General features: G+C 43.3%; 1 protein-coding gene and 2 non-coding genes across 3 annotated transcripts; all 3 read right to left on the bottom strand.

Moving 5' to 3' along the window:
• Positions 1-2,257: 2,257 nt before the first annotated feature.
• On the bottom strand, positions 2,258-2,443 carry LOC147145232 (U2 spliceosomal RNA). The gene has a single exon (XR_015087638.1). It is a non-coding gene; the product is annotated as a U2 spliceosomal RNA (small nuclear RNA).
• Positions 2,444-9,475: 7,032 nt separating this feature from the next.
• Positions 9,476-9,639, bottom strand: LOC147145231 (U1 spliceosomal RNA). The gene has a single exon (XR_015087595.1). It is a non-coding gene; the product is annotated as a U1 spliceosomal RNA (small nuclear RNA).
• A 2,420-nt stretch (positions 9,640-12,059) lies between these two features.
• Positions 12,060-14,357, bottom strand: LOC147145230 (uncharacterized). The gene has a single exon (XM_086035997.1). The coding sequence runs from the start codon at positions 13,980-13,982 to the stop codon at positions 12,627-12,629; it is 1,356 nt and encodes a 451-aa protein (XP_085892123.1). The 5' UTR covers positions 13,983-14,357; the 3' UTR covers positions 12,060-12,626.
• Positions 14,358-19,769: the final 5,412 nt, after the last annotated feature.

Below are 19,769 nucleotides of genomic sequence, written 5' to 3'. Positions count from 1 at the left end.
GTTGTGTGTGTGCGTGCGTGCACATACAGGAATATACACTCACGTACACGTGCCTCAGCCGTGCGCGCGTGTGCAAGTGAAAACGCGCGCTCATATTGGAAAATGAAAATGCTGTATGCAAATGAGATCTCATTACTTTTGCTGGTGTATGCGCTGTGGGAGTGGCGCTCCATGCAGAAAAAGCTGTATTGTGATTGACAAGAAACGTACGCGCGTGCGTGCGTGCGCGAGCGCGTGAGCGTGTGTGTGCGTGTGTGTTTGTGAGATGAATGGGACAGTTATGACAAAGAGTGTTTTAGTGAAGTAAGAGTACTTATCAAATGTTCATGTGTGGATATGAATGTGTGCGCGTGCATGTGCGTGCGTGCACGTGCACATGCACGGACGTTCACGCGCACTCAAGACTTTCAGGCTGTGTACGTGTGTCTGCTTACATCAGCCCACAGACTTATACTGTGCAGTGAGAGTTTATGAGTCCCATTCTAAATCATGATTTTTGATGCATTGTAAACCTGATGTGTTTTCGTGCATTTTTCAATGATTACCGAATGAAACTATTGTGTGACGAGTGCACTACGCAGCCAAAGTATAAAATTAGTGTTGAGAGTGTGAACAGCCCTAATCCTCCAGGTGGCGCCAAGATAAGAACCTTCTGATTATGCTGGGGTCATCCCAGTAGCGTTTCTGCTTCCGGGGTGACATTGGCTGCCATTTGCTAAATTTTGCTTTGCCTTTTGCTGTGCCTTTTCAGACGTGTGTAAGTACACGCACATACGTTCACACGCGCCAGCCGTGCACGTGTGCAAAGGAATACGTGCGGTTGTGCTGGAGCTTAGAGGAATTTCACTTTAGGGGTTTGGCGGATGTCTTAACTACTTCATTATTTGTACCAAATTCAAATGATGTGTAGAGAGAGCGAGAGGGAACCAAATGAACATTAGAGTTTATTAACAATTGACTATTAATGACAAACAATTGGTTATTAATGAGTTGAGCCCCCGAATTAGTTAAATAATAAAATGTTCTGGCCAACGTTGCCGCGGTTACTGGAGGTTCTCCGCCGGCGAGTGAGCGAGTGCAACTGCTGCCGAACGTCGGGGAGGAGCTCCGCTGTCGGGGGCGGCCGACCGTTGTGACGACGGTGGACTCCGAAGACGCTGCCCAATCCAGCCGAGGCTCACAGCCTGCGCCTGCAGACGTGAAGACTTGCAGTGAGAACTTTAACTAAACGCACTTGTTGACTGAATGGTTCAGGGAATTTTGAAGAAAAAGAAAGCCAAAAATATTTTTTTAATTATATCAACTACAACCACGGCAAAGAGACTGTTGACCACCTGGATTAGTTGTCAGAGTTTGTTGTGATTAGATAGGATGGATAGATAGATAGATAGATAGATAGATAGATAGATAGATAGATAGATAGATAGATAGATAGATAGATAGATAGATAGATAGATAGATAGATAGATAGAGAGAGAGAGATAGATAAAGAGATAGATAGATAGATGGATAGAAACTATATATGTATGGAAGATAGAGAGAGAGAGATAGATAAAGAGAGAGATAGATAGATAGATGGATAGAAACTATATATGTATGGATTTGTTTGGTGCCACTGAACATTTTGAAAGTGAGAAAATATTCAGAAAAGATTGTGTCCATTTTTTGGTCAAAATACCGCAAGAGGCAGAAGGGTTGAATAGTATCGTTCAGTCAGTACATTACCTAAACCATTAGGAATGAGGTAAAATGAATCTGCAAAAACATTCCCATCATGCCTTGCTTCACTTCTACCAAGAATTCAAAGCGGGAATTGTCCCAGCCCCCATGCTTCACTTCCTGTTTCTTTGTGTGGTCAGGAACATAATTTTACGCTGCTGACATCGAGTGGTGTAACAGCATTTTAATAAAATTTGAAGTATGACAAATATCCTTGTTTACTTTAGCTCTTTTTGGAGTAGCGTGGGCAGAGCAAGACAATGTTTTCTTATGGTGGGAAACAAAGGTCTTTCTTGATAAAACTATGACTTTGTATTCTTTTAATTGTTTTTCTATCTTGAAAGGGAAAAAGATTAAAATAAAATACTAAACTATATCCTTCTGAAATGATATTGCAAACTTTCAACATCAGAAGTCTTGCCTTCACTTCTTAGGATACTGCGACATGGGGCATTTGTAATCATGAGTATTGGCTGCAATGACCGAAACACCACCGTGAAACGTCAGACCAAGTTTAATGCTTGTCGTTAACCAGCAGAGGGAGTGCACCATTCCTGGAGATACTGCAATACCAGGTCAATGCATGGAGTGGACGGAGCAAGCCCCTTTTCCATCTCCCAGTTCCAAAAATCAATTTAATATGTAGTCCCCAGATAGGAGACGTATCAGATATTAAACTGATAAGAACAGATTTTTTCTTTTGAACAAGTTTTATTGTTACAATGGACAAATGTTAGTCACATCTCTCCAATATGGAGCACAGCTCTATTCACAAAACAACATGTTCAAACAATATCCTTGTTAGCTTAAAAGTCATCATGTTAACCTTAATAATACCAGGTAAACTATGCATAATATACTGAAATTTAAAAGACAGATTAGATAGAACATATCGAGCCTGTTGTACAGAAGCGTAGTGTCCTTAGTAATTGGGACCTCATCCTACCCTTTCAAACAGCATTCCTCCGGTCCTCTCAGGGCGCCCATAGGAGTTCCTCACCCCTCTTGTTCCTTTTCAGCAGTCTCTCCCGGTGAACCAGACCGTCGCTGCCAAGACCTTTTATGTGTAGCTTCGGTTCCCTCCTCCGGGTGGGCACAGACGACTCTTCTTGGTGGCTGCGTCCTTGGCCTGCCGCCAGCAGCTGTCAGGGTAGCTGCGGCCATTCGGAGCACAGCCACAGGGGGGGTCTGTCTGTGTCTCCTTACCAGCAAGTTTCTGGAGGTCCAGATGGCGTCTTTGATGGCGGCGAGGGTGAGCCACTGCTTTTCAAAGTGTTCTTTAGTGTTTTCCAACTGGCTCACCCCATAGAGCACAAGCTGTGCGTTTAATGCCTCCCTTGCTGGCAAGTCCGGGAATTGTAGGTGGCCGGCTGTCGCCCACAGGTCTACAGCAGCACTGCACTCCCAGAGGAGGTGCCTCACCGACTCGTGGGCGCCACAACCAGGTCGGGGGCAATTTGAAGACGCTGACATTCCTCGGGAGTGCATAACGGACCTCACCGGGAGAATTTCATGGGCCACCATCCATGACAGGTCCCGAAGTCTGTTTGAGAGGGCAGGATGGTTGACATTGCGCCAAACCGTTGTGGGCTCACCAAATGCGAGGCCGGGAACTGGACTCACTGCTTCCCGCTTCTGCACAACAGAGATAAGAGATCTGTGATTTTTTAAAACATGACACTCTTCTTTTTCCAACTCAAACTTTCTTAAAAAATTCCTGATAAAAGAATAAAATGGTGGCAGATTAAAAGACACAGGGATTTTATGATCAGTCGGTATTAATTTTAGTTTCCGGAGGTATGAACCCATCCAGAAACGTGTCATTGCTTGACTCTTCTGGGCACTTGATGGTTCAAGCGCATTTCTCAGGTGCAGGGCTACATATTGGCTCCCCAAGAAGAGATGGAGGTCCGGCACTCCTTTTCCTCCATTTTCCTTGGTTTTCTTCATGGTGTCTCTTTTCAGTCTCTCCCACTTGGAGCCCCAGATAAAATGAAAGAAGGCGCGGTCCAAATCTAAAAGCACATTTCTTGTTGGGGTAAAAACAGAACTGGTCAATAAAAGCAAGGGTAGAATAACAGCTTTTATAATTAAAACTTTCCCCTCTATAGTCAGGTCTCTCAGCCCCCAAAAACCAAGTCTTTTTCTCACTTTCCCTATCACGTCACCCCAGTTTGTTTCCCCGCCCCCATCTTTGCCAAATTTGATCCCAAGTATTCTCTGGTCCGTTTGTATCAGTGTCAGGGGTAGTCCTGTCTTTTCTGTCGCGGTCCACGGTCCATAAAATTGTGCTTGGGTCTTAGCTCTATTGAGTTTTGACCCAGAGGCCCTTCCGTACCAGTCAGTCAAGTCCAAGGCCCTTGTCACAGATAAAAGATCTGAACACAGGATGTTAAAATCGTCCATGTACAAGATGCACTTTGTTGTAAGTCCTCCACCCCCAGGGATACTCACCCCCTTAATCATTTTGTCCCGTCTCAAAATCTGTGCCAGTGGTTCTATGCATAAAACATAGAGGAGAGCAGATAAGGGACAGCCTTGACGCACACCTGAGTTAATCTGGACTGCTTTTGTCAAATTCCCATTAACCATGAATTTGCTGCTAATGTTCTGATACAGCAGTTCCACCCACCCTATAAACCTTTGGGGAAGACCCAATTTTTTCAATAGCCTAAAGAGGTATTGATGTGAAACTCGGTCGAAGGCCTTCTCAAAGTCCAAGTTTAAGATTACTAACCGCATATTTCTGTCTCTTGTGTAGCAAATTGTGTCACGGATCAGCGTGAGGCTGTCTGTGATCTTCCTACCCGCTATGGCACAGGTTTGATCAGGGTCGATCAATTCGTCCAGTAAGACAGACAAACGCATAGCTAAAAGTTTACTAAAAAGTTTGCAATCAACATTTAAAAGCGTAATGGGTCGCCAGTTACCAAGGTCAGTCTTGTCTCCCTTTTTGTGCAATAGTGCGACTATCCCTACTCTGAAGCTATCTGGTAGTCGTCTTGTTTTGTCCAACTCATTAAAAACAGTGATTAAATCTGGTGCCAACAAGTCCCAAAAGGTCAAATAGAACTCAAGGCAGAGGCCGTCCTCTCCTGGAGACTTTGCTTTTTTGAATTGTCTTACACATTTATTTATTTCCTCTCGGGTAAAATCTTGAGTTAATAACACTTTGTCAGTCACGGTTTTCTCAATGAAATGTAATACTTCTGACATTGTCTCTAATTGAGTATCTTTCTTGTCATACAGTCTCTGGTAGTAAGTTTCGACTTCCTGGTTTATTTCACTGCTAATTTCCGTTATCACTCCATTTCCTTTTTGCAGCTTGAAGATACCCCCACCCTTGCTCATAATTTTTTTGAAGAAATACCTGGTACATTTTTCTCCTTCCTCTATTTCTTTTTCTTTGCTCCTTAATATTACGCCTCTACTTTTGATATTTGCTAGAAGTCTCAGTTCCTTTTTGACCTGTTTAATTTCCTCATTAAAATTAATGCCCTTTTGTGATAAATTAAAATACCTTTGTAGTCTGTTTTGCAGGCCCAGCATGTGTTTCATTTCCTTCCTTCTTTTTTCCTTACCTGCTCTTTTAAAAAAGCTCTGAGTTCTTAGCTTTATCATTTCCCACCACTGTGCCCTCGATTCGTACAAGTCTTGAAGTGTTTGCCAGTCCTTGTACTGCTCCCTGTATTTAGCAACCAAGGCCTCATCCTCCAGCAGGGAGCAGTTCATCTTCCACAGTCCTCCTCCAATGGTGACACCAGAAGGCGGTGAAAGAGTACATGACAGTACTAGGTGGTCTGAGAAGAAAACAGGCGTTAATCTAGCATCCGTCGGTGGCCAATCACGTGTAAATATGTAGTCTATGCGAGAGGCTCTGGTGCTATCACTACTGAACCACGTGAAGCCCTCCTCTCTTGGATGCATGGTTTTAAAACAATCGACTAATTTAAAAACCCGACACATGTCATTCAGTAAAACAGATGTTTTGTCCACTTTAAAATCCTCCCCAGCTCCCTTTCTATCCCTTATATTTAAAACACAATTAAAATCCCCTCCTATAATTAATGGTGCGCGACCTAGCATGTGGGGCTGCAGGTTTTCTAAAAGTTCATACCTATCATGTTTATCATTAGACCCATAAATATTTAAAAGGTTAAAATCCTGTCCTATAAATGTTAGGTGTGCGAACAGTGCTCGTCCATTTTCCACCACCGTGCTCCTTTTAACCTCAATTTGGGAATTGTTTATTAAAATGGCCACCCCGTCATTTCGATTTTCATTTGAGCCACTCCATAATGATGGGTGTGGCCACATTTCCTCCCACTGTTTGCAATTTCTTAAAAAAGGTAGACCACATTCTTGGATTAAAAACACATCAGACTTAATAGTTTTTAAAAAGGACAAGACGTTCTGGGCTCTAATCCTTGATTTCACACTTCTAACATTTATAGTTGAGAATGTGAGAGTTGCAGGTATGATTTAAAATTAAAACACAAAAGGGAGTATTAAAACCTGTCCATTAAGTTATTTCTCGAGACTGCAGTTCCTCCTTCATATGTACGGCAGGAGAGTTGGGTACATGATCATTTCTCCGAGAAACTTTTGGTGATGGTTTCTCACGCAACCTTAAATTCATGGTATTGTGACTTTTGGGCGTTGATTGCAATTTAATATTTAAAAAGGAGAGCTCATTTGGTGTGCTGCAGGGGAAAACTCTGGGCTCATCCACCTCACTGTCTGAGCTCCAAAGCTTTCCCCTCTTCTCTAAAGTCAAAGGGGACTCAGAAGACCTTTCAGATGCTAGCCTTTTGGATTTTTGTGCACAAGGGATCTGAGTGTCCTCACTGTCAGTCTGCTGTAAGATGGCTTCACTTGATTCGCTTGTGGGCGGGTCTTGCAACATGCCACTTTCTTCTGAGCTCCCTGTTGGTGGAGCCAATACATGCCCCTCCCCCTCCTCACCTGTTTCCTCTACTCCAATGACAGGTTTTGGAGGGAGATTTGAATTTTCCTGATGACTTCCAATTTGTTTGTTGCTTTCATTTCCATTAAGCTGTGGAGCCGATACACACCCCTCCCCCTCCTCACCGGTTTCCTCTACTCCAATAACAGGTTTTGGAGGGAGATTTGAATTTTTCTGATGACTTTCAATTTGTTTGTTGCCTTCATTTCCATTAAGCTGTCCCATTTCTTTTCCGGCCTTCACTTTGTTGGCAAATGATTTTGGACAATTTCTGTAGAGGTGGTTTGATTCCCCACAGAGATTGCACTTTCTGCCATTGGTACATTCTTCAAAAGTATGCCCAATTACTCTACATTTCCCACAAATGATTTGCTCACATGCTTCTGCCAGGTGCCCGTGCTCACCACATTTGTGGCAGAGCTTGGGTTGACCTTGGTAGTGGATGTAGCCTCGGTTTTCGCCCAAGACTATCATGGATGGGAGATGTTTCAGGCCCTGGAAGCCCTGAGGGTCCTGCCATTGCTGGATGGGTACCCGCCAAGCGCAATTCCAAATGCCGTCCGCATCCCTCACCTTCACAGCCTGACCTTTTACCGCGCAATATCTACCCAGCCAAAAACAAATGTCGTCTGCGTTAACTGTCTCATTGAACATTCTGACAATAACTGTTTTGGCAGCATTATCAGTCAGTTTCTCAACGTTAAACACAGAAAACTGGGCTTTTACATTTTCAAACCGGGTCCAAAATTCTCGAAGGTTTGCAGCAGAATTAAAGCTAACATCAAATCCTTTACTAAACGGCAAAGTTATTATACAATTAAGCTCATTAGCTTTAAACTTTAAGGTCTGTTGGACATATTTCCTGGAGAAGTCCAACCTGGACATCCCCGGGGTCCCTCCACCAGTGTCCTTAAAGGTGAAGCGTACACTGTGGTACCTCCGCATGCCGGCATAAGTGGCCGACATGGTGGGAGGACCACAAAATTAAAGGAAAACAAACAACTTACCGTCAGCACCCGACCTAAGAAAAAAAGCGATTTTCAACACAAACCGTTAGGACAATATATCCCCCTGTGAATTAGCTCTTTGCCACAACAGGCGTAGAACACACAACCAAAGGAGGTGATCGCAGACTTAGCCAAAAGGCCGAGAAGCGATAACTACATATCGGCACAGGGGTCCACTTCATTCCTGACCGGATGAGCTACAGTGACGGTGACAAACGTCAAATAGCCATAACAAACACATTTACAGCCCAAACAACAACTACACGCATTTTAGGTAATGACTAGTGCAACTGTGTTGTTTTTGCCCGCCTGCAAATGAAACGAAAGCTGAGCAATTGCTGGGTACTTTGGGTTATGTGGCCCAAAGTGTCCAATAGCAAAGCAGCAATACACGTGTCGTGGACATGTCTGGTGGACACTAATTTTGCTTGCGCCGAACCCAATGATAAGTTTAGGGCTGCACGATAAATCGAAATTTAATCGACGTCGAGGTTTGACCTGGCGCAATAATCCAATCGCAAGAAAGTGTCATTTTATATTCAAAAATGTATTTTTTTCCTCCCCTTTGGTGTTTGAGTGATAGACGTATTAGCCAACCAGAATTGTCGATGCTCGGGTTTGAATGGTACTGGCCAATCTATGGGGTCATTATTGAAGCAAAACCATTTACAAATGCGCATTTCAATCCACAAATGTGTCAAAAAAATCATATCCGTAAACACAGTCACAAATGCGTAACATGAAGTCACAAATGCCTATTGAGCATCCACAAATGCGTATTGAGAGTTTACCAGAGCTGGACATTGGACCATTTTTTGTCTGTCCGGCCGCGACCCTCCACCCTTGACTTGGGTACCCTTACGGCCGCGACCCCTCGGCCATATTCATAAACATTGTCGGCCCCGTTCCGCCCTCCGACCAAAAAACAAAGCATCCACAATTGACATCTCCGCGGGAGAAATGCTCTAACGGCAGAGGCTTTTTAAAGATCATTAGCTGACTAATTTACAATTTGAACCCGCTGTGGACACGCTTCAATCTCGCCAGTAGTACTTAGCCAACGTGCGTGTGCTTACTTGCATTGCGAGCCCCGGGCTCGATTTATCGTATAATTATTTGGGTCAAACAGCAGCCAGAAGTCGTAGTCAAGTTACTTATTTATCTTCCACACTTCCCCTCCTTCAAAATAAAAGCATTCCAGCAAACCACTATACACAACTGCTTGGCTATGGCGTATTTCACAATGCGTTAGTCATGTTAATCAATGTGTTATTTGTTTGTGTAAGAAGAGACGTGCAACAACAACGTGCGTTCAAGCGTGTTTGTGTTTCCTTATTTTCACATCACGTAACCCGCGCCTCCCACCTACAACTGGGGCATACTATTACAAGAGGAGGCGGCGGTGCTGAGGGGCAATACCACAATCCCTATAACATCAGTTGTCGCTCGCGTTGACGCGGGAGTAGAAAGAAGCCTCAAAAGAAGCCTTTCACCGAGTAGGCTGAGATTGAATTCCGCCGCCCCGCGAGCACGTCACACCCATGAGGGCCGATTAGTGGGCCCGACTAAAAGCCACTTGCTTAGTCCAGCTATTTTTTAAAAATTTGTCAGCCGACACCAACCACCCCCCGGCCCAAAAAATGGGCATCCGGCGGGGCCTGAGGGTCTGTTTGACAAAATGGTTATGCCACAATTACTATCTGACAGATGTATCCTACAATGCGCATCATGAAGAAGAAGAAGATGAAGAAATTGACAGGTGTGTTGATTTTGACAAAGTTATCAGGGGACAGCGCGAACGCAGTCCCCCACTACCAGAAATTGTGCAGGCGAGATTCCCACATTTGGGGAATTCGCAGGGGTCAGCACAGCCAGAGTGCAATGGCTGAGCCTCACCCTGGGTGAACCACCTTCTTGATCATGGTATCTCCCCTGCCAGGTAAGTATGAGTTGTCCTACTCACCAAGGACAACCTCTTTCGCACACACAGCTTCTTCAGTCACGGCTCATCTGCGAGACACGTGTCGACACATACGCGCACATTCACACTGGATGATGCCTCACTCGTCCACCGGTTTAACCCTCCTGCGGTATTTGACCATTTCTTGGATATTTCAGATCAAAGAATTTTACATCAAAGCCAAAGCATAAAAAAATAACACGAGGGAGCTGAACTTTCACCCAGATGGTCAGAACATGCCGAAGTTCAAAATGGCACCATGCTGTCATTTTTAAAATGAGTCCTGCATGAGTTAGCTGGTTTCATTGTTTTAACTACGCAGGATGTATTTTGCCATTTTTTGTCCCATTGACTCCCATTATACAGCATGATTTTGGACTTACTGTAAACCTGGTGTGTTTTCGTGCATTTTCAATGAATACCCGATGAGTACATTGTGTGACGGGTCTACTAAACCGTGAAAATCAAAAATTGGAGTTTAGAGTGTTGACAGCCCTAATCCACCATGTGGCGCTAAAGAACAACTAATGATTTTGCTTCGAGATGACGTATGTGCTTGTGGCATGAGTTCGTGTGAGTCTATTTGTTGTGTGTGTGCGTGCACATACAGGAATATACACTCACGTACCTGTGCCTCAGCCGTGCGCGCGTGTGCAAGTGAAAACGCGCGCTCATATTGGAAAATGAAAATGCTGTATGCAAATCTCATTGCTTTCGCTGATGTATGCGCTGTGGGAGTGGCGCTCCATGCATAAAAAGCTGTATTGTGATTGACAAGAAACGTATGTGCATGCGTGCGTGAGCGCGTGAGCGTGTGTGTGCGTGTGTGCGTGCGTGCGTGTGTGTTTGTGAGATGAATGGGACAGTTATGACAAAGAGTGTTTTAGTGAAGTAAGAGTACTTATCAAATGTTCATGTGTGGATATGAATGTGTGCGCGTGCATGTGCGTGCACGTGTACATGCACGGATGTTCACGCGCACTCAAGACTTTCAGGCTGTGTACGTGTGTCTGCTTACATCAGCCCACAGACTTATACTGTGCAGTGAGAGTTTATGAGTCCCATTCTAAATCATGATTTTTGATGCATTGTAAACCTGATGTGTTTTCGTGCATTTTTCAATGATTACCGAATGAAACTATTGTGTGACGAGTGCACTACGCAGCCAAAGTATAAAATTAGTGTTGAGAGTGTGAACAGCCCTAATCAGGTATCATCGGCGACACTCATCGGTGTCATCCACCGTCTTCACTCGGCCTCGGCGGAGCCATCCTGGACAGTGGGGTTGTGAATCTCCCGCCGGTGGTGAGTCCCTTGGCGTTCCCTCCTCACGTCACCCACCGACCACCGTTATAATTGGCGACAGCACCATTAGACGTACTCACTATCCCTGCTGCGTCACCCGCTGTTTTCCCAGAGCGAAAGTCATGGACATAGTTAACATCCTGCCGGGTGTTCTTGACTCTCTGCCATCATCCATTACCCGGCTCATCGTTCACGTTGGGACAAGCGAGACAATACGCCGACAGTCTGAGCAGACGAAGAGAGACTTTCACGCCCTCTTTGCCTTGTTAAGAACCTGCGGTCTGTCGGTCTGGGTGAGTGGCATTTTGCCAGCATTGTCTCGCGGAGCCGAGCGCTTCAGCCGCCTTCTAAGCTTGAACACGTGGCTCCTACGCACTTGTGGCCACCTTGGCTTTGCTTTTATTGACAATTTTAACCTATCCTGGAAACGCCCGTCTTTTTACCAGCCGGATGGTGTTCATCCGAACTCTCTTGGTAGCAAGATTTTAGCCGCTAACATCCACCATGTCGTAACCAATTCCAATCCCAGCTGCCTCTTGTTTACCAATCATATTTCTTCTTCTACTCATAAACGCTGCAATGACAATGTCACTACCATCACTTACAGGCCAATACCAGCTGCTCACAGTACCACCACCCTCACTAGCTCCCCCTGCAGGCCCTCATTATCATTACCACTATCGGACAACTTTCCCATTGAAACCATCACCGGCAGACGCTTCCCTTGCACACACAAACAACGTGGTTTTAACACTGGTAATCTAATATATGTTAATACTGCTCATTCGTACCACCATGAGCGCACGTCCAGCACAATAATTAATCTGGCCGTGCTGAACGTGTGCTCCCTTTTAAACAAAACTTTTATCATAAACGACCTGATTTTAGACAATAATTTACATGGTATACTTTTGTCTGAGACATGGCTTGGTACAGATGCTCCAGTTGCTCTCAACAAGGCTTGCTGTCAGGTTCACACCAAGTGAGACATTCATGAACAATGCACACAATGAGGAGAGAAGACATTCCACAACAATATTGTCTTTTTACTTGCAAGGAGAGCGCAGGGAAGTGTACGATTACAGTTCCTAAAACGCTCCTGCGCCCCCTTTCTTTTTATTATTCTTCGGTGTCCCTGATAACAAAGGTGTTCCAGCTCTAAGGGAAAGGGGAGCGAAAGCAGCTGGAACACTATGAACTTGTATTGTCTATGTGAGTGTGTGTGTGTGTGTGTGGGTGTGTGTGTGTGTGTGTGTAATTAACATACATATGTGAAAGCAAAGCACACTAAGCAAGTTGGCCTAATGTTAAAAATCAAACACATGAATACTAAAATGCATTATTATTCTTACATTCCCCCCTGTTTTTATATAATATAAAGCTAAACACATGAACAATAAAATACATCATTATTCGTGTACAGTATAAAGCTAAATCTACAAAATTAACAGGCTTAATCATGAACATCAACATGAATAATATAAAGAAAAATCTGATTGAAAAATCCAACACCCGAATCATTATATATCTGATTAATCACATTCCCCCCTGTTTCTCTTACATTTGCACAATCCTCATATCATCGAATAGACCCTCCACAAAGGCTTTAATCTACCGAATCACTCTCATGAAAACAAATGTAATTACACCCGGGGTTGTCAATGTAATTTTACTCATGATCTCCAAGACCCGGAAAGAGATCTGGAAAAGAAAACGAAATGTCAACAGGAGAATCAAAAGAAGTGTCATCAGTGTCATCATTACTCTCAACTGTACGATAAAGCAAAAACGGATAAACATCGTTTAATTTGGACGTCGTAGGTGCAATAGCCGTAGTGATCAACCGGTTGAGCAGTGCTCTAAGACAAGGAATACAACAACACCCACACAACGTGAGGATAGCTGCAAACACAGCAACAGAAACCAGGACAGAGGAAACCAAGTCCTTGTATCCACCAAATGTTTTTTCCCACCACTCCGTCCAAAGAGACGTGTCCACTCCAGAGTGCTCCTTCATCTTGTGGTTGAGAACGCGGAGGCCATCGATGGCCCTGGTGAGGGACCCCTCCGGGGCCGTGTTGTTAGGTATGAATGTACAACACTGGTCGCCAAACATGGCGCACACCCCACCCTTTTCCGCCAGGAGCATGTCAACCGCTATGCGGTTCTGGAACGCCATGAGAGAGGTGGCTGCCAATTGTTCTTTGATAGCAAGAAATCCTGCTTCGGTATAGTTACCCAGTTTCTGCACATTGTAGTGGAGGCAGTTGATCCTGTCAACATTTTTATTCGGCGTGATCCAAATAAAAATGGACTCCCAACCAGCTGCAATCTGATCAACCAGTTTATACTCATCTGGAACACCTCGAGGTACGCCAATAACATCAATATAGGTCGGATCTCCATCCCTCCAGGAAGCACTACGCCGATTCCTAAAGAACTTGTCTCGCGGAATGTGCGTCAGAGCTGCCCTCTGGATATCCTCTACTGTAGATGGAAAAATAGTAACAGTTAAGAGCAATGACACAAGTGCACAAACTCCTGAAGCATTTCTCAATGTGTCATACAATTGTTTACCACCACACCACCACCACACGTCACTGCGCGGAATGAGAGGTGTAGCATCCAAGCGCGGGTGGGCGCACCAGGTGTCACACCAGGCGGCGTGGATCGACCCCAAATTTGGGCCTGTACCGGTGAGATTCATACGAGAAAAGTTGTTTTTAGCGACTATTGCAGAAAATATAGGTTTATCCCGCACAGCCCTTGCCAGCGGATAAATTGAATCCCAGGAAATGCAGGTGGAATTCGGATTTGTTTTGGTCATAACTTCCATAAGACAATTGTGATCAATTTTCGCAGGTATGATACGTAATAACGGTCTTGGTCCTAGACACGTAATGCAACTAAAATCGACTCGACCTGCAGCATTTTCTACTAACAATATCCAATTGTTATGTTGAACTATCACACCTGTAATTTGTTGCATTTCCCAGCCAAAATCAGTATGAGGAACATGTTTCATTACTATCTTAGTTTATTTAACATATGAATTTACTCTAGGAATTTCAGAAGGAGACATAGTACTGTCTTTACAAATTACAATAGAAAAGTAAGGATCAAAACCTGATCAATAAGCCCACAAAAGAAACCCCCAACAAGATGAATTAAAAATAACTGCAGTAGGAGGCCTCAATCAATCAATCAATCACATTTTATTTATATAGCACTTTTCATACATAAAAATGCAACTCAAAGTGCTTTAAAACATTCAAAGCAAAACATAGAATTATCTTCAATCAAAAGAAAAGATAAATTATTTAAAAGTTGTTGAAAGCAAAACTAAAAAGGTGTGTCTTGAGCTTCCTCTTAAAAATATCAACAGTCTCTGCAGACCTGACGTCCTCTGGCAGGCTATTCCAAAGGTGAGGACCAAAACGGCTGAATGCAGCCTCGCCATGCATTTTGGTCCTCACCCTTGGAATAAATAAAAGGCCGGCGCCAGAGGACCTCAGGATCCGCGAGGGCTGGTATGATAAAAGCAAATCAGATAAATAAGATGGCCCAAGACCATTAACACATTTATAAACTTATAAAAGTACTTTAAAATCGATCCTGAAACACACAGGGAGCCAATGCAGCAATTTCAAAACCGGCGTAATGTGCTCCCGCCCTCTGGTTCTCGTCAGCACCCGAGCGGCTGAATTCTGCAGTAGTTGCAGTGGTGAAATGCTCTTTTTCGGGAGGCCAGAGAGCAGGGCATTACAGTAATCTAAACGACAGGAAATAAAGGCATGCATCAGCACTTCCGTGTTAGCCTGAGAGAGAAACGGGCGGACTCTGGCGATATTCTTAAGGTGATAAAAAACAATCTTGGTTACATTTTTAATATGAGGAATAAAACTGAACTCAGAGTCAAAAATGACGCCAAGGTTCTTCACACAATGTGAGGGATTAAAAATGTGTCGTTTTGGTAAAAGCTTCTCTCTCTGACCTTCGGGACCGATAACTAAAACCTCAGTCTTGTCCTGATTGAGCTGTAGGAAATTATCTGCCATCCATGACTTGATATCTAAAATGCAATTTAAAAGGGTATCAATGGGTCCTGTGTCATCAGGAGACACGGCAATATACAGCTGCGTGTCATCAGCATAGCTGTGAAAGCTGATGCCGTGTCCCCTGATGACATCCCCGAGGGGAAGCATATAAAGATTAAAAAGTAGGGGGCCTAAAATCGAACCTTGAGGAACCCCACATTTAATTTCATGAGTTTTGGAGGAACAAGTATCCATACTTACAAAGAAATATCGGTCTGCGAGATAGGAATAAAACCAGTCAAAAACAGTACCAGAGATGCCCACTAGATTTTTAAGTCTATTTAATAAAATTTGGTGATCTACTGTATCAAAAGCAGCGCTTAGATCCAGTAGCACCAAGGCTGTGAGTTTTCTCACGTCTGCAGTGCACCTAATATCATTTAAGATCCTTAAAAGAGCAGTCTCCGTACTGTGGTTCATCCTAAAACCAGATTGATATTTCTCCAAAATATTATTTGTATTTAAAAAATGATTCAACTGGATGAAAACCAGTTTTTCTAAAATCTTACTTAAAAACGGTAAGTTGGATACGGGTCTGTAGTTATTAAAAACGCTCGGGTCAGAACCGCTCTTCTTCAGAAGGGGCTTCACCACCGCCGTTTTAAAGGCAGCGGGGAAGACGCCTGTCTGAAGAGAGCAATTGACTATATTTAAAATTTGTTCTTCAAAAAATCCATAAAATGTCTTAAAAAGAAATGTGGGAATTGGATCCAAAAGGCAGGTTGTTGGGTTTACCTGTGAGAAAACTCGAACAAGTGTCCTTGCATCAACCAGGGCAAAACTTTCCAGTGTTTCCTCATGTAAATATGATTGTCCGGGATTATTAAAACTTGTGTTTTGACGGGCTAAAAGACTGGATCTTATGTCATCGATTTTACTTCTGAAGTGGTCTGCAAAGTCCTCACAGAGAGCATCTGTTGGTCTCTGTGGGGACTTATTAAAATCAGAACTAGTTAAAAGTTCAAAGGTGGAGAAGAGAACCCTGGGGTTATTTTTATTGACTGTAATGAGGTTTGAGAAATAGGAAGATCTTGCCAGTTTTACTGTTTTATTGTAGGATTTCAGTTGTTCGCATAAAATTTCATAGTGTACTGTAAGTTTACTTTTTCTCCACCTGCTCTCTGCACTCCTGCATTTTCTCTTTGATATTTTGATAGCATTGTTTCTCCACGGGGGTACAGTCTTTGTTTTTGTTGTTTTAATTAAAAGTGGAGCTACTGAATCTAATGATGATTTAAGATGTAGGTTAAAATTGTCAACAATAAGATCACAGGGTGCAGGTAAAATGTCAGCAGGAGTGCTTTTTAAGATCTCGATAAAATTTGCAGCCACCTCAGAAGATAGGTAGCGTTTCTTCACTGTTCTGACCGGGACTGCTAGATGGTTAAAACTGGCGATGTTAAAATAGACACAGTAGTGGTCTGACACTGCCAAGTCAACAACAGAGGACACACCAGCAGACAAGCCATAGGTTATAACCAAATCCAGGGTGTGTCCTCTGTTGTGAGTTGGCTGCAAGACGTGCTGTTTAAAATCCAAGCAGTTTAAAAGGTTTGAAAAATCTCTGGATAGTGGGTCCGAGATGTTGTCCATGTGTATATTAAAATCGCCAGTTATTAATATCCTGTTATAACTGGAATATAAAATGGATAAGAATTCAGAAAATTCTGTAATAAAAGAAGTGGAATGATGGGGAGGTCTATAGAAAGGCGCAACCCCCACAGTGACCCTGAGATTGAGTGTCGACCCCGTCTTTGAAAGAAGTATTTTATTATGAAAATATCTAGCCTCACGGCCCTGTCCTGAACCCAATAATCACCCTGTTGTGTAGTGATCAAAGAATCCCAACTCGAATCTAACACATGTCCAGTGAGGTACCACCAGCACTGTTCGTATCCCTTCCCCGTTGTTTGAATTATACTACCGCACCTTTTCTTGAACCCCCTCAGGGTTGCTATTGGAAGCTTCAGTTCTGTCGTGCTATTGGGTGCCACAGTAATTCTGATGGAATTAATATAAGCCCAGGAAACAATCCAAGGAACAAATGAGTGGGATGAAGCCAAAGAGCCACGCCTAGTTCTAATTACTGCAGGATTCAAATAGCCCCCCCTCGAGGCTCCCCCACAGGTGCCAAATGAATAAAAATACAAAAATAACCATCAGTACAGCTGCAAAACACCCAATAGCATCTTTAAGCCATTTTGGCATCGCCATTTCTGCTGTAACTCCACTAAAAAGGGGTTGGTGTCTGTCAAATTCTTCACTGACCGTCAAGTATTTTCAGATACTATAAATCTGCACCCACCTTCTTGCCAGACTTTTGCTCACCTTCCCCGGAGGAGAAATCAGCAGAAATGACCTTCTTACAATGTGATAAGTGTATCCACGTGCTCCTCTCTGCAAGCTTCACAGCAGTAGGAGTTGTCAGCAACACTTGATATGGGCCCTCCCACGTGGGAGAGTGCCAGTGTTTTCTCTTAATGCTCTGGACCAGGACCCAATCTCCTGGCTTCACCAGTTGTTGTGTCTGTTGGGAAATACAATCGTTCTCAGGTCATTTAAGTTCATCACGTTTCTCTAAAGTCTTTCTCATGTAATCAGCCAAATTCGCCTCATCATCCAATTCCCAGTGTTTAGTGAATAACGGTAGTTTGTAGGGCCTACCGAAAAGTACTTCAAATGGAGTAGGCCCAGTTATACTAGTAATATTGATATACTGTTTAACAAGATCAACGCATTGCGTCCAAGGTCTACCCGTTTCCTCCATGCATTTTTTCAACCTATTCTTCACAGTCCCATTCATCCTTTCTACCAAACCAGCACTCTGTGGATGATAGGAACAATGACGCTTTAAGTCAATATGAAATAACAGACCTATTTTGTCAATAACTCTGTTAACAAAATGTGTCCCATTGTCACTATAAATTGTCTGCGGAATACCATACCGCGGTATAATGTCTTTGCACAACGCTTTTGCCACTGCTAGCGCATCTGGTTGTTTTGTCGGAAAAATCTCAACCCACTTTGAAAATGCAACAATAATAACCAAACAGTACTTTTTTCCCTCACTTTGACTTAATTCAATAAAGTCCATATGAATTCTCTGAAAAGGATAGGTTGCCGGAGGAAACTGACCCCGCATTGGACGCAAGTTACCTTGTGAATTGTGCTTGGCTCAGGTCAAACAAGCCCTACAAAACTTCTTTGAGAAAAGGTTAAACCCATAAGTCGTGTAATGTCTGTTTACAAGAGCCACCATTCCCCCAGTCGAAACATGAGACACCCCGTGGCTTAATATTGCTGCCCACCTGAACAAATTTTTTGGTAGTATGGGTTTTCCCTCTGTGCTGACATAAATATTTTCCCGCAAAGTTGCCCCCTTATCAGTCCAGAGTTTTTGTTCTGTCTGTGGACTCTGCTGTTGCATATCTATCAAGGTTTGGGTATTCAATATTTGTGTGTCAGGAATGTGGTCTGAAAACCCCAGGAAGGGCTTTAAAGCCGCTTCTCTAGCTGTTTTGTCTGCGAAAGCATTCCCCAATGTCACACTGTCTGTCCCCGATTTATGTGCAGCACATTTACATATTGCAATGTTGCGTGGTAACTGTACGGCCTCTAACAAATGTTGGAGTAATTGAGCATGTGTCACTGCTCTTCCCGTCGATGTAATCATGCCTCTATTGCGCCAGTATTGTGCAAAGATGTGTACTGTTGCAAATGCGTATTGGCTATCAGTGTAAATTGTAACATCTTTATTCTGGCATAATTTACATGCCTCTGTTAGTGCAACCAATTCAGCAGCTTGAGCAGAATAATGCGACGGCAGTGATTCTGCTTTTAGAATTTCATCTTTCGTAACAACAGAGTAGCCAGTCGTGTTTTCCCAAAAACATCCTTTTTATATGACCCATCGACAAATAGCGTGAATCCTGTCCCTAATGGCAAAAATTTTTTAGTTAATTCTACATTTCGTTGATTTTTTTCTTTTTTTTCCCCAGCCAGTTCCATGTCACCCCCAACCTGCCTCCTCATTTCTATGAAACAACACCTTGTCCAACTTACTTGGCCCTTTCTCACGCTCCTGCGCCAACACTCTTCAAAAGTGTACATCCTCATACCCATCCTTTCTCATTTTGGCTTCATTGTTTTTACGTTTAGTCCGTATTTCATACTGCAGGTTCACTAATTGTGTGTTAAGCTGGAAACTGACTGACTGAATTACGGTATATATAAGTCACATGCTCGGCGTGTTATCATCTGGTATTTGGTCTACTGAAAGTACGCCATAAATGCCAACAGATGTTCCTTCCGTGTGTGTGTGTTTTGTCTCATTACTGTTTGAGAAAAATGCAACCTTCTCTTGCTACCCCGTTTGTGTACATGTTGTCTAAGCGTTATTCCATCATGAAAAGTACTTGCCATGTCTTTCACGTGTACACATTGTCTAAGCGTTATCTTATTATGAAAAGTACTTCCCGTTATATTAATGCATTATCTCTGTCTATTTTCTGCTGTCCCATTGATTATTCCCACCAATCCAGCACTTTGAGGGTGGTAAGCACCAAGATTCTCAGATCAATGTGAACCATCACCCCTATTTTCTCCACAATTTGGTCAACAAAACGGGTACCACCATCATTGTACGTTTTTTAGAAATGCCATATCTGGGGATGATATCCCTGCAAAGTGCTTTTGCCACCGTCAACGCGTCTGAA

This window comes from Filicampus tigris, chromosome 7, assembly GCF_054856515.1.
Source record: "Filicampus tigris isolate MCC_2025a chromosome 7, RoL_Ftig_1.0, whole genome shotgun sequence".
NCBI lineage: Eukaryota > Metazoa > Chordata > Actinopteri > Syngnathiformes > Syngnathidae > Filicampus > Filicampus tigris.
The sequence above is the reverse complement of the archived record's forward strand: the minus strand, read 5'-3'. Positions and strand labels throughout refer to the sequence as shown.